The sequence below is a fragment of the Meriones unguiculatus genome, chromosome 8 (assembly GCF_030254825.1).
Source record: "Meriones unguiculatus strain TT.TT164.6M chromosome 8, Bangor_MerUng_6.1, whole genome shotgun sequence".
Classification (NCBI taxonomy): Eukaryota; Metazoa; Chordata; class Mammalia; order Rodentia; family Muridae; genus Meriones; species Meriones unguiculatus.
In genome coordinates this window covers 107675075-107699123 of record NC_083356.1, presented here as the reverse complement: position 1 = coordinate 107699123, position 24049 = coordinate 107675075, and the positions used below count along the sequence as shown (strand labels likewise).

The window sequence follows — 24049 nt, the reverse complement described above, 5'->3', positions numbered from 1 at the left end:
CGTCATTCCAGTCTTTTAAGGAGGCCTCGGGGGCCTCTTTTCTTGCTTGAGCCTGGTTCTGAGGGAGCAGGAGATGGGGATTCAGGAGGGTAGCTACCGCAGGACTCTTAGCACAAAGTAAAGATGGCTTAAACTGAGGACCTGACCGTGGGACAAAGAAAAGAGCAGATGGATTCAGAGAGTTTGGAACCTTCCTGTACTAAGATGACAGCATCTTCCTGGCTTTTCCCTTACAGTGGTGTTTACCCATGTCCTGCAAAAGCACAAAGAAGGGATGGCTGAATTCATGTGTAGCATTTGACTGCCAGAAAAGTGTGCATGATTTCTGACCCAAGTGTGTCTGGCTGCTTTCAGCTGTATGCCGGTGCCCCTAGGAGAACTTAGGGCTTATCTTTACTAGTCTCACCCACTTGTCACTGTCACGTGTGCACGGTCTGGACAGAGCAGAATGCACTGATTTTCCTGTTTGTATAAGTACACTATGTTCTTTTGTCAAAGGCCCTGTTCTTAGTAGGGATAAATAGTTCTGAATACACATTAGCCACACACAGGAGCAAATTGTAAACTATTCTGTGGTTGTACTGGTGAGTGGAGTTTAGGATTGGCGTTTTCTGCTTCTAGAATTTCTTTTCCCTGAGCTGTAAAGACATTTAACCATCTGTTTTTGACTTTAAAGTAGATGTTCTAAGCAGAGGCTGTGAATAAGTATGTGACTCATGTGAATCATGGAAGATATATTGAAGAGATATTGTCAATATTTAATTGCTACCATGTATCTTTCGCAGCTATTTCTCTAGCTTTCCAAGTGTATAATGTAAGCAGGTAGAATTTTAAGGAATTAAAAAATAATAACTGTAGTTTAGTTGTCTCACATCCTGCAGTGCCTTTAGTGTAAGAACCTAATTATTCCTAAAAGCAGCCATTATATATATCATTGTTTATTTAATATTATCATATTGTAAGATCATTTCAATAAAAATAGTGTTGAATTCTTTGTTGAACTTCATTTGGAAATATAAGTCAAATTACAGTTTATATTTTTAAGAGCCTTAGAGGAGTCAGCTTCTCTAGCCACGGGTAGTAGGTACTTACAAAGGACAGTTCTCTTGACTTCTCTGGTGAACTACTGCAGTGTAGTCATTCAGAGAATTTTAGAGTAGGCTCCATCTATGCAAATTAAATTGTATGACATTTTTCAAAATAAAAGTTTATTGCTGGGCTGGCTGGAACTGCCTCCTGCCCAAATAATAACAATGAAACCTTTTTATTAATATGAAAGCTTGGTCCTAGGGCTTGGTTTGTTCCCAGCTCACTTGTATAACTTAAATTGACCCATTTTTACTAATCTGCATTCTGCCACGTGGCTTGTTACCACTCCTCTGTCCTGGCACCTGCTTCTTTCTCCAAGTCTGGCTGGTGAATCTCCCACGCACAGTTCTTTCCCAGCATTCCTATCTCAGCCCGGAAGTTCTGCCTATGCTTTCCTGCCTTGCTATAGGCCTTCAACTCTTTATTAAACCAATGAGAAGGTGATGGAGAAGATGGTTACAAAATACTGAGACAGGTGATGCTTCATAAAAAGAGCAATATCAAAGTCTGGCCTGTACTCAACTCTCTGTGGGTACAGAAGTCAGCATTTGAAGAATATAAAAACAACCTTTACACAGCACACAAAAAGATTATCCCAACACAACTTTTCTTCAAGAGTAACATGCAAGCAGCAGATGGAACAAAGTTGCCATCTCTTAATTTTCATTTCATTTACTTGTAGCTGATATCCTGTTGGGAGTGAAATATGTTTAACTGTAAATAGATACAACTTATTTACACTTATGGGACTAATTACAGTATTGCTAAGTCATACCAGTGCATACCAGTGGTGTTGTTCTAAAAAAACGCATGGATGCCTTTGGTGTAGGTTTGTACTTGAGGTTGTTCTTTGTAATTGCTGGCCTCCTGACAGTCAAGAAAGAGAACTAGCAAAAAAAGAATTATACCCAAGCAGCATTGCAGCAGTCACACTGCATAGTATCCTGCGTTGTGCTAAGGTGCTGTCTACCCCCGTTTTCTGGCAGACGGCCTGGGTCTTGCTATGTGGCCCTGGCTGGCCTCTGCCTCCCAAGTGTTGGGATTAAAGGCATGTACCACCGCACCCTGACCTTTCTACACTTCACTCTCCAGGGATCCTTGATAATGGCTGTTACCAAGGAGTGTGCTAGTCCTGAGTAGTTGGTTCTTTTAATTTATAAACCTCTTTTACTCTATATGCAAACATGAGCAAGCGTTAGTAAGCAGCAGTTTACTGCTGTCAACAACGGAAATTATTTTTGCACGTTTGTCCGTATGCATTGTCCAGTATATCAAAGCAATCTCACATACCAAAGTTTGACTATATAATGAACACCATGAAAAGTATGATGTTTTTGGCCAGCGAGATGGCTCGTTGGGTAAAAGTACTTGCTAGATGAGCCTGAAGGAGTTGAGTTCGACCCCACGAACTCGTGTGTAAGGGCCTGATGTGGTGGGGGAGCGCATCTGTAATCGCAGTGCTCCAGCAGCCAGACAGGGGTGGAGGAAAACCCGCAATCCTGTGGGCCAGGTAGCCTGCAGCCTGCAGCGCAGCAGGGACAGCGGGAGAAGGCGCCTCAGTATGCTGGAAGGAGAGAGGCAACTCCCAAGGCTTGTCCTCTGTCCTACGCAAGTACATCTTGTGCGCACACTCATATGTTCCATCCTCTCCCCTACACATGCATGCACGCACACACATATGTAGCGCACACTAATTACTGAAGTAAAAGAAGGGATTACTTTATTCTGCATATCATTCCTGTGCACTCATGACAATTACCCAGGAAGCAAACTTTGGGAAAAACCCAGTCTTGTCTGCCTCAGCTTTTCCTGGTTGTGGCTGGTTGCATATAAACAAAACTAGGCTTGCTGTGAGCTTTGGTTACCTGGTATGTGGCTTTGCTCCTATGATTCTGGCCAAGGTATTAGTACATACTGTTTAGGGCATGATGATGTGGAATGGATCCATATTTCTCTTTATGAAAGTAACTTTTTGAACATTGATAACATAGAATTAAATGGGCTAGAAAAAAAATCACAATAAAAATATCAAAGTAACTATATTACATACTACTCTTGCTTTCTCCAGTGGTTTTCTTGTTAGTGATTAAGGAATAAAAGACCTACATAAAAGCCAAGACATTTTATAGTCTCAGCTTTTGAAATGCGTTTATGCTTTCATTGATAGTGTAATTAAAAAAAAAAACAGTGATTTTTTGGTACCTTTTGGTAGAAAACATTGTATGGTATGGTAAGCTTGCTGGCCCGCTACCTCTCACAGGATTTTCTGCAGTGGAGAGAATGGCAGATGGTAGGACAACCCTGGCTTATTTCTGAGAAAGCTCCATGTTTGCAGCCACCCATCACCACCCTGAAGCCCAACAGGGAGAGCTGAGATCAAGAGCAGACTTCATAAGCCACATAGACCATACAATAAGGTTGATCTTTTTTCTCTGCAGATTTTGGGGTAAGTGCATTCTTAGCAACAGGGGGTGATGTTACTCGGAACAAAGTGAGAAAAACATTTGTTGGTACCCCGTGCTGGATGGCCCCTGAAGTCATGGAACAGGTAAAAATAAATGTTGCCTTGAATGTTGTAGTAAATACATGTTATTGATATATCTATAGAGAGAATGTCTAATTAATCTACATAACACACATCTGATTCCCTGCAGCTGTTAACGTTTCATTTCAGTCAATCACTGCAGTAGAATTTATAATACAGTGGTAGATTTGAATTCGTGATTGCCCATAGTAAACCACACTGCAATTTTGTAAATAGTACTTTGAGTATCTGACACAATAATGGATGTACTAATGTGGACTGGGCCTGTCACATCACTATGGGTGCTTTTTCTTCATCTTTCCCCCCCCCCCCCCCTCTTTCTTAGGTGAGAGGCTATGACTTCAAGGCAGACATGTGGAGTTTTGGAATAACTGCCATTGAATTAGCAACCGGAGCAGCGCCTTACCACAAATACCCTCCAATGAAAGTAATGACTGCTGGAGTGATTTGCTGGGTTGGAACAGTGATGGGCGTGAGGGGGGCGGCGGTGGGAGGTGGGGCCGTGGGTTCTGCAGTTCTCCTGAGCAAGCTTATTTTCCTCGCTGACTCGGGGGAGTTAGTGGGGGGGAATTCGGCCAAGTTGAAGGCTGACTCATGCTCTTCTGCACCGAGTTGACAAAGTATAGCAGTGGCAGTGCCCTGCTCTGGGACTTGGTGCGGATTTGAGCCGATGCACGTCACCGACTCTTGAAAGAGCAGGACAGTCTCAGCTCTCCCAACAAAATCTAAGAGCATGTTAGAGGACTATTACATTTGCAGACAGATTTCAGATTTCTTTAAGAAGAAAGTGGTCCATCCCATTCTCCGCTTGCTCTCGGAGTATGGTGTTGTGGCTCATCTGACGTGAGTGCGTCATGGTGTTTTGTAGCACCATATACTTTAGGTACTGTTTTCAGGTTTTTATTATTCTATCTGCCCTTCCTCCAAGACAGGATCAGTGTTTCCAATTTCTCCAACTTGATTTTGCTTTGAAGCTGCAGTTGTTGAGTGGAAATTAGGAAGACGTTTCATCAAATCTCTGGTCCATGCTGGTTTTATTTTTCATCTTTTCACTTTTAGAAAACTTAAAAGAATTAAAACCTAGTGATGAAAAGTGGTCTAAGAAGCAGGTAGCGGGGCGGAGCTTAGGGTTAGAGCATGTGCTTAGGGAATGTGAGACTTGGGTTTTGTCCCCTGGCCGGTTTCCAACCTCTGCGCCACGCCCCCCCCACCCCCCATGCACTTTCTCATCGTAGAGAAGCCGAACGCGCAAAGCAGAAGAGCAAGGAAAAACAAACACTTCTGATCTCACCAGCCACAAATAATCTCAGTTAAAGTTTGGGCGGGGTTAGTTTCTTACTGAAAGGGTGTTTTTGGTGACTGTGCCCTGGACTTCACCTGTCCCGAGCATACGGCCCTGCCGAGCTACACCCCCGCCCTGTTCCCTGTCTGTCTGAATTTTTAATACAGTTCGGATGCCAGTGGTGTGCTTGCATGGGTGCCATACAGAGCGTGTCTGCACATCTCTTTACTCTGTGATTTACTTTGAGCAGAAAATCTGGAATTGAAGTGTAAAACACAGAAGAGATTTTCATGGAAAAAAAAAATACCACAGGAACTCTGAGGACTTTCTCTTTAATCCATTTTTTTTTTAAATTTTTATGTTTCTTTATCTTCCTGTCACCACGTGTTTTTCCCACCTGGGTTTAAAGAGGTGGCGCTTGTTAGCTTTAAGTCTACCAGGACCCTTTTCAGGAGCTCACAGTCCACCCACATTCTCTTCCTGACCAATGTCCTCCACAAACAAGTCACCTTTATCATTCATCTATTCACACGTTTCAAAGTGTTTGAAAGGAGTCTTGGCATGTATAGCATTTGCATAAATTAGGGCCGACTTATGCACTAAGAAGTTTTATTCATTTTGTAGGTCGGCAGTATGCTGTCCACCTAACTTGCTTTTTACAGCAAGCACTTAGTGTGAAAGAGATGAATTATTTCCTTTTTTACTTGAAGCTGTAGTTTCTGCTGCCTGCCATGTATCACATACTTTGATATGGTTATAGCTTTTTTATAACTCATATTTATATCCTGGACATCAGTATCTTACTCCTTCAGTTTTTACCCAGTCCTTTTAGCTGTTTGTTTCCTCACTCTGTTCTCTCCTTAAGAGAAAATCACAGTGCCTCCCGGGAAGGTGTGGTTTTATTTTTAGTGTTGCTAATAGGTTGCAGGAGCCCCGAGTATGCGAGTATGGCGGGTTCTGTGCTTACGAATGGCCTTCACACTTGACTGTCCCGGTCTCTCCCAGCCACGGCTCTTTCCCAACCAGCCTGCGTTGCAGCGACATGCTCCCTGAGGTCCTGTGAGAGCCATGTCCCAGAAAACATTTTCCCTGTGGCTTTGAGAGATCGTGATTAACACACAGAGCAAATTTCATAAGTTCTGTCGATGGGAAAACCCTAAAGGGAAAGGAGGGTGTGGGCAGATTTGCAAAGAAATGTGTGTTCCTCCAGTACACGACCCCAGGACCATTCAAATCATGGGAAAAGCATGTTCATAACGTAGTCAAGGAAAGTCTTGGATGCTTTTGTGAAAACTGAAAGTACCGTCATCATTCATTCAACAGAGACCATCTCTTCCTTTGTTCTGGCTGCAGGTGCTAATGTTGACTTTGCAAAATGACCCACCCACTTTAGAAACTGGAGTAGAGGATAAAGAAATGATGAAAAAATACGGCAAGTCCTTCAGAAAGTTACTTTCACTGTGTCTTCAGAAAGATCCTTCCAAAAGGTATGTCACACTCAGAGCGGGATCTGATAACCTGGTTTGAATTCTGACAAAGCTGTGTTTGTGGATGAGAAACTCTGTTTGCCATCCCATCCTGTTAGTGGGAGTCAGCCTGAGTCTGCAGGGAGAGACACCATAGCATCAGGGGGAGGAGGAGGAGGAAGAATTGAACTTGCTTGCCCAGAGTAGGCACAGTCACCGAAGGGAACAGAGCAGAAACCAGAAGCTGAGCTCATATCCTGCACTGTGTAGGTGGAGCTGACCTCCTAGAGAGGAACATCCGGCTAGCTCTAGTCTGAACCAGGCCCGTCACTGAATTTTACATGAGCTTCAGTTCAGTTGCAGAACAAGTTGTTTGGGCTGTTCAAAAGATTATCAGCAGAGAAAACCTTACCTAGAGAGATTAATCATGCAAGCGGAAGCAAATGGCTTTAAATTAACTTAGTGTCTCCTCTGTATTCTTACCCCACTGCCTTGCACTGGAACAACTGGTTTTTGAATCTGTTTCTTCCTTTTTAATCCTGTGACTTTGAAATACCCCTGGCCTTGACAGTGGAACTCAGAGTACTTTACCATGGAAAGGAAAATTTCAGTGATGCAAATCATAGGCAAGCCTTGACCCTTGCAGAGACACAGTGTCTCTCTGGACAGTCAGTCCTCTGTCATAGTTCACCCAAGGCGCCAACCTGTACTTAGATTAAAAATAAATAATAATAATCACTTTTCTTCTGGAATTCTCTCATTCAGGGACGGATCCCCCTTGTTAGAAGGTATTGCTTTATTCTAGTTGTAAACTGTTCATGTAACTTCTTAAGCTTTTTAACTTTCTCACACGATTACTGTCAGCTAGGGCATGCTTCTTTAGCCCTAGCACAGTTTTTGTGGTACTTTGTGACGATTTGCTATTGCAAATCCTTAAATTTTTTCCTGCAAATATTCCCTACAGACTGCTTCTGCTCGACATTTCTCTTGTCCTTATGTTTGATATTTAGGGATTTTTTTTTTCTTCCTATGTCAAGTGATCTTTCACTGGGCTTACTTTTTACTCTCCCAAAAGCGAGACTGCTCTTAGATATTAACTTTGTTCTTTAGCTTCTGCTTATCCTTTCCTAGTATTTAGCCGTGAGGGAAAATTTTGACATTGCAAAGCCACCGCAGCTGGTGAGAGCCAGCCTTGAGTTTCTGTTTGGTTCCAGGTCTTCACTGACAGCCTCTGTGATTCTGGAACAAGTTGAGAGCCACCTAGTGGCTGTGGTGAGGAATGTCACGCAGCCCAGACAATGGTTCCTTAGGGTAGAATTGCCAGTGTGGTAGTGACAGGTTTGGGATTTGGTCAAAATAATTTAGGCTTACATGCAGTATATTTAACAGACCAGTTTTGTCTCTTAATAAACTAAATAAATAAAGTAAAGACTTTTCCAGGTTTTATTCACTGTGTGAGTTCAGATGCCTGATTCCTTCCGTGTGTGTGAGACACAGTGAACCAGAGAGGAAGAACTGTACAGCTGTTCTCTCTTGAAAGAGCTGTAGAATAGTTGTGCTCCATGACCTCCCCAGAGGCTCTGCCTTTTAATGAGGAGACATGGACACTGAAGACAAATGTGAGGAGTTTAGGAAAAGTAAAAGCAAATAAATACACAAGAAACCATCATGGATTGTGAGGATGGAAGAAAGTACATTGTTGAATTCTTTTCATATAACATGTAATTTAAAACAAGTCAGTATGAAATCTACAAATAAGCATTGATGCACATGCCAACATTTTGAAATGATGGCTTTTCCAGGGTTTTTAATCCCTTCTGCCCTTCTGCTCTGTTCATGTCGTGTAAGACTTTCTGCTTTTTTCTCTGTTATTTTTCTTTTTCTTTCTGTTCTCTTCTGGTAGTTTTGCAATCCTGGATGGGGTTCCTAGCTCGGTTTTGTTCTCATTTCCACGAATTAGTTTTTCGGTCTGTATAATGGGTCTAGTAATGTTCATTTCAAAGGATTGTTCTGAGGACACAGTGAAGTGACATGTGAGGCAGACAGCAGAGTGCCTGGGGCGGGCTTCAGAGCTCAGGAAATAGAGATTGTCATTCGCAGTTTGCCTCCACCCTGGCTGCGAGAATTGCAGTGATTTTAGATACTAGTTAGATTATGCTAGTGATACATAATTCATACATACATACATACATATACATATATGTATTTGGCACTGTTACACTGTACGCATTTGTGTGACTTACAAAGTAAATTCAAACTTTTAGGAAGAGTTGTACACGAACCTTTATATGTGGCAACAGAAGCCAGATTCGAGCGGCTTTGGGAGTTGAAAGCAAACTCTGATGATTGTTGTGTGTCTGTGTAGCTTGCATTGGCTCACCTCCCCGCAATCTGAGTGCGTGAGCAGGCAGCAAAGCCACAGAGCTGCTAAGAGACTCAAGTGGCGACAGGCACAGTGGCAGGATAACCGGGACAGATTCCCTCCTGTGCTCACACGCCAGGCTCTGGACTGTCCTCGTGACTTGGAGCTAAGGTGTCGGAGCCCCGTGTCCCATGGAAGTCTGTGCTTCGCCTTAGCCTAACGGAGTTGCTTGTATTTGCATAGCAGGATATCTTGCTCTTTTTAAAATGAGCCTTGATCTTACAGATTACATACCCTTAATTGCTGGTGACCTATAGGAGGAGTGAACATTTACTTTGAGCACCAAGGGGGCGGACGTTACAGAGATAAATCTGCCAAAATGAGTTAGACTGGAATACAGTGTTGCTGAGGGGGCGGGGGGTGGGGCTGTGCAGAGCAGTTTCTGCCTGAGGTCAGTAAGCTGTTCGAATTTATTAAAGCATGTGGTGAGAACTGTTTAGACTGCATAATACTCATCCCGAATCCTTTGAGATTCCTGAGTCTCAGTGGGCTCTGGCCCCTCCATACATATCAGAGGAATCTGGTGAGAGATTTTCTTCTGAGCACATTGGTACAGAATACTGCGTTGTTTTTATGGATTTTACATCATCCAGTCATTCATAGTCTGGACTATCTCAGGTGCGGGTAGCATTTTAGCATTTCCTGTAAAACGGTGTTTCTGTTTCTATTACCTGCTACATTGCTGGGTGGTGATGTGATAGCAGCCATGTGGAGGTGGCAGGGAAGATAACGCTGCTCCAGTAGAACTCAGTTACAAGACAAGCAGGATTGATGGCTCCACAGTGAGCATGGAGCAGTAGTTTCCGTAGCATAAAATGACAATAAATAATTAACTAAGCATGCAAAGGGAAGCTCAGATGGGCAGCAGCACCTCTGCTTGTCTCGCACTTTCATTTTCCTCATTTCTTCTACTTCCCCTTTCCCCTACTTTCTCATGAAGGGAGCTTAGCATGTGTGACATTTTACCCCAAAGCTATGAACACTTCAGCTGACTTCAGTGCAAAAGCACCCAGTGACCTGCTGTCGAATTGTTCTCTGTATCGGATTAGGGTGACCTGCAACTTAACAGTTGTGTCTATTAAAGAAAAACAAAAACAGATTTTTTTTTAAAGCTATTTCCCCTTCTAACCTTATGGTGTCTTTGTGAAGGATAAGGGTGGTATTGAGTGGGGAGAAAAGGATTTTTTTCTGCAACATGCTTTTCCCCTTTACATTTTTGGTTGCCATAGAAATGACCTTTCTCTGGAAGGGAAAGAATTTTCCCAGTTCTGTTTCTCAAGGTCAGTCCAGCATTTCACAGTCCAGCCCTCTCTCTGCCTTGGTTTAACATTTGACCTTTGGCATGCAGAAGGAGGATGAGGGGTTGCCGAGGAAAGGGAAAATCATTTTGGGTCCCCACCTCAGCACCTCCACTGTCCCCACTCATTGATTTGCTGGCATGATCTCCTTCTTGCTGCATCTCTTCCTCACTGTGTGGAGCAGATGCTTAGACTTCAGTGCTGGCTAAACTTAGCCTCAGGAGTTACAGCCCTGTGTGCAAATGTCTACCAGCATCGCTGTCACTTCACACCTGGGGTGTGAAATTGAGCTATAGTAGTTTGCTGTTCTGTCCCGGGCATTGGGAAACGGAAATGAATTCTATAGGCTCTTTGCCTTCGAAGGGCTCATGGCATGATCAAGTGGAACTAGCAAGAGGGTTGAGCATCATAGATGGAGGTAAACACAGAAGGGGAGTGAGGAAAGGCAGGTTTCCCCGGGCACCAAGTTCAGAGCAATGAATCCTCCTTATAGAAGCTGGGAGAGAGATCCTGAAGATGTTTCTTGACTTAACGAGCATGCTGGGTAGGAAACGTTTTGAATCAGAAAAAGCAGGGTACATTTTGTCACGAACGAACAAGAGACAAGTGAGGACGCCATCATAGTTTTGAGGGCAGACTTGTGTGGGGTGGGTGGAGGCAGCCCCTGAGGCTTTGCCATCACCAGGCTTGATTTGGTTTCCTTCAGGAGAACCTGCCTCTGAGGATAGGCAACACAGGCCGGCGAGCAAGATGAATGTACTGCCGATGCATCACGTAAAAAGGCTAGGTCCTTTCTCATCCCCAAGTTCTCTGCTTTTTAAACAAGATGCAAACGCGTGCATTTTGAGTTTGCCAAGGGATACGGCTCTCTTTTTGTTCAGACCCTTATTTACTCAAAGCAGCTATCAGTTAGCAACTGTGGTAGTGGGTGTTTGGCTCGGGCTAAATATTCTTAAAATTCACAGGAAAGAGTGAGCGGTAACCGTTAGGATAAAAATCGTCTTTGTACAGAACACAGTTTTTCACTCCAGCTTAGGCAGATAGCGGCCTATGCCTGTGCTTGCTGTGGTTTTGTTTCTGCTTGAGTTTGGTCTCTGTGGGCATCTTGGTGAAGCCTCTTGGTTCTGTAGGAGTAGCCACCTATCATTTTAGGCACAAGGTCAACTTCTAAATCTGTACCCTCGTCTCCATAAAATGGTCTTTGTACTGCAGCTAGCCTGTGAGAATAATGTGCCGTGATGCCTTCTTCTCTCTTCCAGTTTGCCGTTATATGATTTTTAGAAGATGTAGGAAATGTGGAAAAGAGCTCGGTGTTTGCTTCAGTCTCTTCCATCATTATTAACATTTACATTTTGTTCGCGTAGTCACGGTGGTTTCCCACACTTAAGAAAATGAACAGTAATTTTTTTTTACAGGCTTCCTCTGTGTAGTGAATTTACAGATCTATTTCTAAATATTTTCTTCTGTTTTTTTTTCTCTTTCTTTCTTTCTTTCTTTCTTTCTTTCTTTCTTTCTTTCTTTCTTTCTTTTTTTTTTTTGTAATTTTCGCTGCTTTCTTTCAAACCCAGTGTTTAATCAGGGGTAACAAGCTGTGTTTGGCTTTATATTTTAGGTGTGTTTTGGTCTAGAACACTTCCCTCATCTCCCCCTCGTTCCTCTTGGAAGATGAGGGGCTTGTCTTCCAGCAGATTATGATGAATCCCCTTTTTCTCCCTCCTAATTCCTCCTGCTTTGCCCTTTCCCTCCCTCCTCCCTCCTCTCCTTTTCTTAATGTAGGACTTAGCCGCTTGGATGTTAGACAAGTGCTTCTCCGTTGACCAACATCTCCACTCTCATACACATGAGTATTAGGGCAGCTTTTTCCCCTTGTTCCTCCTTTTTTTTTTTTAAACAGATACAAATAGAGAAAGCTGATGTGAAATGGATTCCTAATTAAGGAGTTATTGGCAAAGGAAGCTATTCCTTATGGACGATAGTCAGGTGAACATAGAAGGAATGCTAAAAGTAGGAAATCAGTGTTCTGCTACCTCCCACAAAATATTTAAGGCAAAGAGGGTAAACCACAGGGCAATGTTTTCAGCAACAGGAGAAAGACAACACTCAGCAGGACACTGGCTAATTGCTGTGGGGAAAGCAGACCTTCCAATGCTGAGCTTTGGGGCCTGGGGACCCATTAGTTAAACTTGGTGTCACTAACAGTGGACTGTCCTAATGGTCACCTCCTCTGTGATACTGCAGTGCAGGTCATGACAATATCTTCAAAAACACAGTGTGAGGAGGCCAGATTCAAAATGTATTTTGACTTTCAGAGTCTTCTGAACTTTGGAGAATTTAAAAACTCTACCAGTTATGTAACCCTTGTCCAAACTCTGCAATCTGAAATGTTTCTAAATGTCTAATTTTATGAGCAGTCTTTGTCAGCATTCCGAATCATGATGAAACTTCTTTGAGCCTTCTGGACCTGACTTGAAGTTTATGGGACATAGAGCAGAAGGAAACAGGTCACATGATGCCATAAGGAAATAGGCATATCCAGAAATACTTTTAAGTGAATTTTCATTTTATTAAAAACCATGCCTTATTGCATTTCCTTGAAAGACAGTGGTCCGTATACACTTGAAACAGTCACTTCAGTAACTGTGTAGACTGAGCTGGCACACAAGTTCTGTCTGTGAGCCCTTTTCAGTAACTCTGAAGACTGTAGTTCCTTTTTACAGGGTCATGTTGCAGTTTGTATGGCTTCTTAATAACCTAGGTCACAGAAGTTGGTGTGCCAGCTGTCGGAAACTGCCAGGTTGGCATACTCAAATATAAGAATGGAGGGTGCAAAATTGATCGTGCCCAAACATTAACTCCCAAGACTTTATGTGTTTTGCAGTAGAGCAGTGTGGAAAGACCTAGAAAACCGACACTGTTTTAATCAGTGCCAGCTTGTGATTGACTGAGTTGTTGCTTTTGCTTGCCCTAAGATTAGTCTTCCAGAAATGCTCTAAGGTTAAGCTGTAGCATCAAGGCAGTATATTTACTATGTGGTGATTGTTTCAACTCTAATTTATTATTGATCTTTCAGGCCCACAGCAGCAGAACTTTTAAAATGCAAATTCTTCCAGAAAGCCAAGGTAACATACTTAAAGCCCCCAAGTCAGTCTGCTATTTTGAAATGGCTGTGAGCTTGCGTGTCTCTGATTTGGTGTTAAACTATTGGGATCTTTTTTTTTTATTTTTATTTTTTTCAGAACAGAGAGTACCTGATTGAGAAGCTGCTGACAAGAACGCCAGACATAGCCCAAAGAGCCAAGAAGGTAAGCTCTCCACCTCCCCAACCCCATCACCCAGAAGGGTCCTCTCCCCTAGCCAGAATTGAGAACCGTGAAGAAGCAGGAAGAAGGTTCCCACCCACTCTGCCTTGCAGTGTCGAGATCCTCCGATCCTCACCACTCTGGGTTTCCCCTCTGGTTCCCTCAGGTTGCTGTTACATGTGTGGGCATGGAAACAGTATGAAGCTTGTATGTTTGCAGTTTTTTGTGCAGCAGCTCCCCTCCCCACCCCAGAAGGTTAGAAACTGGGTGCTGGCAAGGTTTAAAAACTGGAGAAGTGAGATAGCTCTATTACTTTCTTTTGTGGTTTTACAAAGAAGGAATAGTCAACTTTAAAATGTAGTTTGAAATGATGAAAAGAAAACATGCATTGTAGGAATGATGTATGGAATAATAGTCACGCATGTAGATTTGCATGTGGTCATGTGCGTGTAGAGTCCAGAGATCAATGGCAAGTGTCTTTCCTTAGTTTCTCTCCACCAGTTTTTTGAGACAGTGTCTCTCACTGGACCTGAAGCTTATGACTCAACTAGGCTGGTTGGCCTGAGAGCTCCAGGGATGCACTTGTCATGCCTACTCTTAGCCCCAGTGCAAGCCAACACGATGGTTACGGCTGTACCTACTGTGCCTGGAGTTTTTAGGTCAGTGCTGGCAGTTTAGACACGGGCCCTCAGTCTTTATTGACTGAACCATTTTCCAACCCCAAACTTGATTGTAAAGGTTGGTTGGATATCTGTGGGCTATAATTCATTTCTCATAAAAGATCCATGATCCTTTTCCAGTCTACCTTTGTTCACAGTTTTGATTACCTACAATTTTTCAGTCCTAGGTTTTAGCTTTTTAAAATATCATGCAATTATGTATGTATTCATCTATTATGGGTTATTTTGTTATGGGTTTCATTATGATATATATGAAATCCAATAAATGGTAGCATCGGTTTGGTTACTTGGCTTTAAATTTAGTATCACCCGCTAGTAATTAAAAATATATTTCCTGCAGATTTAGAAAGGGAAGTCTCTTGCTTGCCTCCCTGTTTCCTGCTGTAGACAGAAAGCTGAGAGGAATCAGAATTGTGAGTGATGTAAATGAAACCGACAGATGTTCTTTGGATACTGAATCTCCTCACACCCAAGGTTAAGTGGATACCAACTTCAAGGCTTTGACGTTTCAAAAACCGTTCTTCTCAAAATGCATTTAGCTGGAGCTTCAGTTTTGAGTAGTTTTTTTCAGTTAGCTGTGAATGGGAGCCTCCCTCCCCATAAGCATCTCTCCTCCACTGAGGAGATAGTTCTGAGGCCTAATTGCTTCTGGTTTCGTGGGGTTATTATTGCTTTCACTTAATCAAAGCCAGTTTTTCAGGCCTCTCGCCTGTCTAGCCGTAGGTTGGAAGGGGCAGCCTGGGGAAGCCAGCGATTCCAACTAGTGAGAGAGAATCTGCCGGGATCTGAAATTGCCTGGCCTGGCAGGCTCGAGGTCTCCTAACGGGAGGCAGAGAGAGGAGCCTGAATCTCTTCCTTCAGTGTTGTTGGAGTCTAGCCTGGGGACTTTTGGTCACATGTCCAAAATGCCATCCAGAGGTGACAAAGCTGTCAGAATTTCCCTGGTTTCTATAGTCAGTATCTGCACGGGACTGTTTGAGCTCGTTGGCTCCGTGCTTTGCCTCTCTGTCTTTGCACCTGTTCCCCCAGACTCCAACATCGGCGTTACGTGCGACATCTCCTTCCTACCACGTCTGCGCCATCTCAAGCGCCTTTCCTTGCTCCCCAGCAGCACTGGGACCCTTTCACCCTCCTTTCTTTCCCACCACTTTCACCACCAACTTTCACCCTTCACTTCCTGTTTCACTGTGTGGCCCAGGCGAGCTTCAAACTCATGATTCTCCTGCCTCAGCACAAATGCTTGGCCGCTGTACAAGGCTCCTCCCCTGTTTTTAAAGTCTTATAAAAGATTATTTTACCTACATTAGTGTTTTGCCTGCATATGTGTCTGTGCACAGTGTGCATGCCTGGGGCCCATGGGGGCCAGGAAAGGGTAGCTGATGACCTGAAACTAAAGTGAACCACCACGAATCACCATGTGAGCACTGGGAACTGAACCTGGATCCCCTGGAAGAGCAGCCAGTGCTCGTAACTGCTGAGCCATCTTTCTGGTCCAGCCCGCCCCCCTTTTTCTCCCCTTTAAAAATGGTTCTTTTAAGTTTTGAGACTAATGTAATTTTCTCTTCTCTTTTTTTCCCACCAAACCTCTGCATATACCGCTCCGTAGCCTCTTTCAAATTCGTGGCCCTTTTTTTCATTAAGTGTTGTTACATATGTATCCCTAAATATAATCTGCTCAGTCTACATCATGCTAATTGTATGTATGTGTGTGTTCGCAAGGCTGACAGTTTGATATCGGGCAACCAGTTGGTGCGCTCTTCCCTGGCAAAGACTGTTTCTCCCACTGCCGGCATTCCTCAGCCGACTGTAGTTCTTTGTTCAGGGTTGAGGCCTTGTGGCCTTTCCCCAGCCCACTTTAGCATATTTGTTGTCCTTCTTGTTCGGTTCAGGATTAGGCAGTCCTGTTGGTGAGACTTCATGGCTGCAGCTTCTGACACTCCTGGGAGACACAATCTCACAGCAAACTTCCTGATCCTCTGGCTCCCACCGTCTCTCCACCCCCTCTTCCTCAGTGTTTCCTGAATCTTGGGTGCAGGAGTGTTTTGTAGATATGTACGCTGGGACCAGGCTCCAGACTCTGCATTTTGATCAGTCATGGTTTTCTGCAATGCTCCCTGACCGTTGCAAAGAGATGCTTCAGTGATGAGGGTTGAAGACTACATGACCTGAGGATATTACACAGATATTTAGAATGCAAGTCCAGTGTTTTTAACTAGATGCCTGTGGTAGATTTCTGTCTTTCTTTCTATCTCCTGTTCTAATTATCCTTAGACTCCACTTCAAAATTAACTTTCTGACCATGCTCAGGAGTGCCTTTCAAAATTAAATGGAAACAAACATGAGGAAAGATTTAAGAAAAAGAAAGAAAGAAAAGAAAAAAGAGAGAAAAGAACACATGAGGAAAGATTAAAAAAGAAAGAAAAGAAAAAAGAGAGAAAAGAACACTTTCTGCCTAATAAAGGCCAAGATTCTTAATACTGAATTTCTAACCTTATAGTCTAGCCACCAGGAAAATGCACCCTAACATCACCCAGACTTTCCCTGGAGACTTCCATCAAATTGAGCAAATGAAGAATCCGTTCAGACTGACTTTCTTTTCTTCTGTTGCAAATATCTTATTATATATGAGTGTGCTATATATCCCAACTCCTATTTTGCCTTTATCGTGCACAGTAAGCAGCTAGAACTTTGAGGGATGTGAATTTCTAACCATATCTTCTCACATGTGTTAGATCTTTTCAGTACATCATCATCATCATCAATTAGTGGGTTTGCTTTTGCTTTATGATCAAGTCATAATATATAGCCCAGGCTACCCTTCAGCCCACGACCTTCCTGCTTCTGATTCCCAAGTGTTAGGAAAAACTGGTGTGCATCAATGCTCATACATGCTGGATTCTTGATTTCAGGCCTTAATTTGTCATCTATCTTTAAAAAAAAAATAAAAAACCAACCCCCCCCCAAAAAAAAAAAAAACAGCTTTCTGTCTCAGTCTAAAAGGCGACTGTTGAGTTTCTAAGCATCATGTAAGAAAGGCTTCATAATGTTTTCCTGGCTGTTTCCCTTCTTAAAGATAACTGTGCCCCTGTCACACATTCCTTGTCAGGTCCGCTTTGGCTGTTGTCTGTACTTCACCCCTCATGTGGAAATTTGCTGATAGGTGCAAGGCTAAGACCCCCACCTCGATGGCGCATCTGTTCTCCATTGCATGTGACCAGAAACACTTGCTCTTCTACCGACCACATGTCCTGAGTCAGTCAGAGAAAGGCCTCTGCTGCCACCCCGTTCTTCACCCTCTTGACCTCAATCATCTGTTGTGCCCACACTCCTAGGAGTCATATTACTGGAAAGGAGCCTGTCTTCCTGTTTGCCTCCTAGTCCTTCTGTTAGTAAGCAAACATGGTGGTCTCCACAGGAAACCTCTCTCAACGGAGGCCATAGGAAGCAGATGTTATTTGAATTACCACGTTTAGTGAAAGCCTTTACTGTAGGTTATCTCCACATTTCCTGTAATTTCACAGAGCTTACGTAGGTTTTGTGTTCAAGTTGGTGCAGGGGGCTTTTGTGTTTTTAACTCGTGTGCTTCCTTACAACGAGGCAGATGTCCTCGGCTTATCGCTGTCCTGTTTGCTGAGGTGCTTTCTCAGTTTTCCTCTTGTTTCTATGGTGTGGACTTATCCCTTGCACACTGCTTGTTGATGATAGGTCATTGATTTTCTTTCATTTTGTTTTTGTTTTTTTTTTGGTTTTTTTGGTCCCCACCACTCTGTTTATTAAATAAAACAACGATCCCTTTATAACGGGTGCTTAAATAATGATTGGGTCTCTTGGGGTGAGGCTTATGGCCACTTTACAACTGTGTGGATTTTAAATTTGTCATAAACAATAATATACATGTTCCCTTCATGCTAACTCAAGTTAACCTATATGTTTCTTTAATATGGATGATTTTCATATTTTAAAGACACACAGACTCATATGTAATTGCTCTCAGAAAATCTCTTGTAGCCACCACTATTCCTTTGTACAATAGCTAGAACTCACACACACTTTCCCTTGTAAAATATTTTTACCATCCTGTCTTCTTTAGGGAATGTTCTGATGTCTGCAGATCACTTTGCCTTTCCTTGGCCCTGATTTTTCTGTCGTTTTCATATCTAACCTCTACGCCCATGACATGAACCTTGACTGACCACAGTCACAACTAATGTTTACATGCTTTCTGAAACACACATAGGGCCAGATGTGTGTGGGGAGGGGTCTTAGCCACCTACATGGCTAAAACTGTTCCCTGGTCAGCTGGAGATCTTGATGGAGAACGGCTAGGCCTACACATAGAGTTCGCAGTTCTTTTTACTGTGGTCTCTGAGTTCTGGTGGGAACCGGGATGCTGGAAAGTATGTGTTTCCTCTGTGCTAACCTCCCAGAGGAAGAGTTAAAAATGGCTCGTAGTGTAGTCAGCATCGGAAGGGGAAGGGCTATCAGGATAGGCATGGTTGTGTGTCATTTAATCCCAGCACTTGGGAGGCAAAAACAGAGGCAGGCATATCTTTGAATTTAAGGCCAGCCTGGTCTACATGGTGAGTTCAAGGCCAGCCAGGTGACGTTGTTTCAAAAGCAAAACAAGGAGAAAGGGAAGTCAGCAGTGCCATGGTGTGTACAAATGGTACAAATTTCTTTTTATCAATCTGTAAGATTCTTCCTGTATTTTAAAGACCTAAAACCATTGACCCTATTTGAGTCTAGTGTGTGTTTGTGAATCAGTAGGCAGAGATGCCACAGTTCGCGTTTATTTAATACTGTGTTGCTTTATGTATTTTCACTGTTTTGAAATAACTTCAAACTTTTGCAAGAAACTTAGAAGAATACTGCACAACTTTTTGAGTGTATTTTCCTTTTCACTCTTTCCCTGAACAGTTCAGAATGCATAACGTGCAGGAAGCCCTTTGCCCACAGCTGCACCTTAGTGTGTTTCCCCCAAACAAGGACAGTCTCCTGCGCCACACAGCACAGTGACCAGAAGGAAGGAGTTAATCTGTATGTCCTATAATGTGCTTCCCTGGTCCCAGGCAAGGTTTACCAGTCTGGTCAGCTTCCCTTCAGGACCTGATTCCTAATTCTTTTAGTTGCCCTGGTTCCTTTCATGGAGAGCACTGCTTCTCTTCTGCAGCTGTCACACTTTTGAAGGACCCACGCCAGTTATTTTGTAGAATGTCCTTGGATAAAGTTTTAGCTGGTGCTCATCGTTTGACTTACCTGCATGTTTTGACAGTAGCCTTAAGGGATGATGCTCAGATGAAGAGGCACACCCTGCTGCCTCATTCCCACCCTGCCGAGCTGTCATGCTCACTACCTGCTTTAGGTGGTGCCTGCCAACTTTCTCACTGAAAACACAAGCTCTGTCCCCTAATAGGAGGAACGTACTCATCTCCCAGGTCATGACATCTTTTCTCCAAGGCTGTATCTCTGTTCTACGTCAGTGTGGCTGCACATTCATAGGAGGCCAGGGCTAGGAATTCCTTGTAATTTGTAGCACATGGTACTTTAGGCAGGAAGGGAGGCTGGCACTGTTCTCCCCACATCTGTCCTGGGCACAGCTGTGGCCAGGTGACAAGACTGACCTGCTTGCTCCAGCATCACTGACTCTGTGATGCCTGGGCCGAGCCTTGGCCAGCACAGGATGCCTGGCCCCGAGGTCAGCGGCGCCAGATGCTGAGCCCACAAGATTGTCTCGGCTGTTATGTGGATACAGGGGGTCCCTCGTGGCTATGGCAGGTCTGGATGTTCTACAAGCATGTCGGCACACGGCTTGGGTGGGTGATGGAAGTGGCTAATCTGGCATGGGTTCCCTGGGTGGAATGGACAAAGAGCTCCTGGAAAAGTGCACAGAGGAGGGAGGGACTCACAGCCTTTATTCTTTGAAACTATGATTTCACCGCTGTTGCCTGTCCAGCAGTCTTGTTAAGAGCCAGAGCTAACCTCTGCTACCGTGAGACGTGTGCTTGGGCAGGGCATGGGAATAGGGAGCCGCAGTGAGCACAGCGATGCTCCTTTGGAGCCTTCACGCCCTCTTTTCTGCCTGTTTCCTTCTCATTCCAGAACAGTTGTGCATGCATGACAGAGGGCAGAAGCAGCATAAGGGACCTCCCGCATTATAACAGGAGTTAGGCGTGAGCTCCCTTCTCATTGCTGGGTCTACTCTGCTTCCGCTGCCTCGTGAGGAAGAGAAAGGGGGCTGGAAAACAACTAAACGGAGCAAGTGGGGAGAGGGGCCTGGGCTGTTACTCAGGCCCATAGTGAGTTGTCGGGTCTCAACACAGATAGGGTGGAGGAATGGCCACTTGAGGGCAGGGGTAGAGGCATGTCCGTGCCATTTGTGGTCACTTGGGGGCGCTGTGTCACGAGGTTTGACAGCTATCTGGTGGGGTTGGGTGAATCACAGGAAGGTAGAAGGGTTCGAGAAGGGGGAGGACATGGCTAATGAGAATTTGGTAGCACCACCAGATATTAAATTACTTAAAAAAAAACAAGTTATTAAACAGTCAGCTTAGCTTCTCATTCATAAAGGATAGAGGCGACATCTTCCTATGTTTGTATAGAACTGGGCAGTGTATAGCACAGCAGTTGGGGCAAATTTCGCAATAACTGGTTGTTATCATATACTTTATTGTTATTATGTATATTTTTGAGACAGGGTATCTCTGTGTAGCCTTGCTTTGTAGACCAGGCTGGCCACTAGTGGCCTCTGAGGCGCACACGTGACAGGACTGCCGCTCAAGGGGTAGCAGAGAGTGAAACCATCAGGCCCTGGTATGGAAAGGTGATGGAGCTGGTGGGTAAGTGCCAAGGGAGAGGAGAGAGAAACACTCGTGTGTGCTGGGCTAGGTAGCTGGTTATATCTGTCTGAGTTACTGCATCACTACAGCAATCAGTCCTGAGTATGGTATCTATTGGATAAGAGAGAGCATGAGATATGTTAACTAATTAAGAATGGCCCAAAAAAGACCATCAATACTTTTAAATATCTTTGGAAAGGTGAAACCTAATGTAACTAATATTGCCAAGCCAATATTAAAGTTTACAAGATTTTAAAATGGAAACGGACCATAAATGTTTGCCCCAGTTTTCAGAGCATAAATTGAGATCCCGAGACGCTGGGCCTTGGCTACAGCCCACAGTCATGAAAAACTGACTCCAAAGCCAACTTCAAAGCTTCCTACCTTTTAGGCTTCTCTAGGTCAAAAAGCAGGAAACTTAAGTTTTAAGCTTTTGCAAAGTTGCTTTTTTCCCTCCTGGTATCTCAATTCCCTAAGACAGAAGAAATAGGGCGATTTTCGCTTGGTTCCGTGGTTTCCCAGCAGAGGGCAGCAATGAGTTTTAGAGCGCCCAAAGAGAACCGGCCTTGGAAGGCATCAGACCTGCGGGAGGAGGTGACCCAGGTACTCTGGCTAGTCAGTTGGCCGCTCTTTCATTGGGGGAGCAATTGAAGGATGATGGTCTAGGCACTTGTCCCTTATATTTTAAATTAAACTTTTAAAATCTGTTATATTTTCTATTAACAAACTAAAGCAGTCTAACATACTTTTTTTTACACAATTCATGTCAAACCCGAAAGTCTTAATTTTACACAGATGGGAGAGCGTCCAGCATTTGTGAATAAATTAATAGTTGTAGTATCAGGCTTTTTTTTTTCCCCAGAAAGCCCCTTGTTTTCTAAGACTCTCGTCAGTGATAACCGAAGTAGAAGGAAGCAGGACTCCTCTGCCCCAGTCGCCACACCTGTGCTATGGTCAATGTCCTGAGTGGCCGGCCTCACTCGGCTGTCCTGCGCAGGCCGGGCCCGCCCAAGTAGGCCCGGCGCCGCCCGCGGTGGGCCGGGCCTCCCCGTGTCGGTCATCCGACAGGCACACCGGTGAACCTTGTCAAGCCCGTCCTTCCCTTAAGGTTGCCTCCCTCCCTCTTAGGTGACTCAGTGTTGCGTCAGGGTGGGAACCGGGATACCCGGACGGACGCGTCACTCGAGCTTGAGGCTGCAGTCCCCGCACAGCTCGCAGTTCTCACTTCTCCTCTCAGAAGCGGCTGCGCGCCTCGGCAGGGAGGACGGTGACGGCGAGGCGTGCTGCTTCTCCTGTCTTAGGGCCGGAGTGGCCGCCTGACCGGGGCGGTGTCTGGGACAGTCCTTCGGAGAGTCAGGCCCACAGACCTGGTTACCCGAAGTCTGAAGTCAGTTTAGAACAGACTCCATTAGGTCGGAACGGGGCTTGTGCCACTAGGGGGCGCCGTCGGAATAGTTCATCCGCGCGGTCGGTCTCCCCAGGAGCTCGCCGCTGCCTGTCCTGGAATGAGCTGCCTTCGTGCGTGCCGCGTGAAGCGCCCGCACCCCCGCTCAGCCGCACCTCTCACCCACAGCCCCTGAGCCCCTGGGCCGGACTCACAGGCCACAGCCCCCTCCTTCCTGAAATCCTGTCGTTCCGTTTCCCCCGAGTACCGTTGAGCTGTTAAACAGAAAGAAATGTGACTAACATTGGGAAACTACAAAGACCCTCCCAGGCTTCGGTGGCAGGTAAGGGAGGGGCAGAGCTCCAGCTGCTGACGGGGTGAGGTCCACAGCACAAGGAGGGCAGGGCCGTGCAAGGCCTCCCTTGATGGTTCTTCTGGTCTCCCTTTCCACCACCCACGCCTCAGCCACTGGCAAAGCTTCCTGGCGTTACAGAATTTCCGTTTGCACCAGCAGGTAGAGCATGGGCATTTCACAAGTGTTTTCTGTGAAGGTTCTCTCCCGGTCCCTCGGTTCAGAAAGCTGCCCTTAACTAGCATCACACCTTAAATTGCAGTGGCTACCTACGGTCATCTCGTGTTTGGACGTTTGCACGGCAGCCAGTGTTTCTATCTGGAAGGTTTGGAGACAGGGCCTGGCTGGATCGGAAGGGGGTTCACTGGGGTTCCGTTTTGAGGATTATAGCTGACCTCATTTCCAGCCCGAGCCTTTTGCTTCCCAGTCTTTAGAACTGTAACGGGTGTTTGCCTTGAGCCCCTGCCGCCCTGGAGCCAGCTGCACAGCCATGCTTTCCTCACCACGAGGGACCGTGTCCCCGTTAACTGTGATCCAAACATCGGCTTCCCTCCCCGGAGTTGTTTCTGTCGGGGGCTTTGTTCCACAGAGGAGAAGATGAGCGGCCCCCTCTTCCTGCAGCTGCGGGGTGAAGCTGGCTCACCCCTCATCTCCCTGCAGCCCTCTCTCGCTCCGCAGCCTTCCACCTGCACCGCTGTGGCATTGCTGAGCCCAGTTCCGCGGTTATTGACGTCACCCGGAGTTCATACCCGTAAGCTCTGCCGAGGTGTCCTCCTGTGAGTCCCATGGGTGGAGGAGCAGTGCCCCCATCAGCTCCTGGCTTCGGTGCTCGGCAGATATTTTGAACTGAAGATCATTCAGGGAGTAAGATGGTGCCGCAGCGGCCGCTGGTGTAAATGTGAGAGCGTGAGGCGGCTAAACTTTTGTTCAGAGGGTTTCAGCTCTGTGGGTTTCCTGGGGTTCGCAGCTAAGATTCGGATGCAGCTGATTCAAGGCTTAAACTCTCTTATTACCTGGGCTTTCTTGGAGTCCTTATCCTAAAGAACGACGACGCTTGAGGGTTATCATCTTAGCAAGGTGGCCCTTGCAGGAGTAACTGTGTGTCCCCTTTACTCATGCTCCTGTCCACCCCTTCACTGAGTGGAAATAATCTCAAACTCTCTCCATCTCTATCTTGGAAATCTTTCAAGTGAGTTCGACATTTTGGAGAGGGAAAGCAAAAGTCACAGGAAGTAAGGAGCTTTTGGGCATGGTGGGACAGGACGGAGCCAGTGCTGTGGAAAGATATCTACACTGTGCCTTTCTTTCCCTCTCCAGTCTTGTTCCTTCAGTCACAGAGGCCGTGGTGAGGTGAAGCGAGGTACAGAACAAGTTTAGAAACACAGAAAAAAGTTGG

The 24049-nt window shown here is 45.0% G+C and overlaps 1 protein-coding gene across 1 annotated transcript in view; it reads left to right on the top strand.

Moving 5' to 3' along the window:
• Stk39 (serine/threonine kinase 39) overlaps positions 1–24049 on the top strand; it is a gene marked incomplete at its 5' end in the record, with an annotated part of 194716 nt that overhangs the window by 37257 nt on the left and 133410 nt on the right. Inside the window, 5 exon segments of the mRNA XM_060390333.1 lie at positions 3528–3637; positions 3960–4061; positions 6270–6403; positions 13173–13221; positions 13339–13404. Of these exon segments, the coding sequence (XP_060246316.1) occupies positions 3528–3637; positions 3960–4061; positions 6270–6403; positions 13173–13221; positions 13339–13404 (461 nt within the window).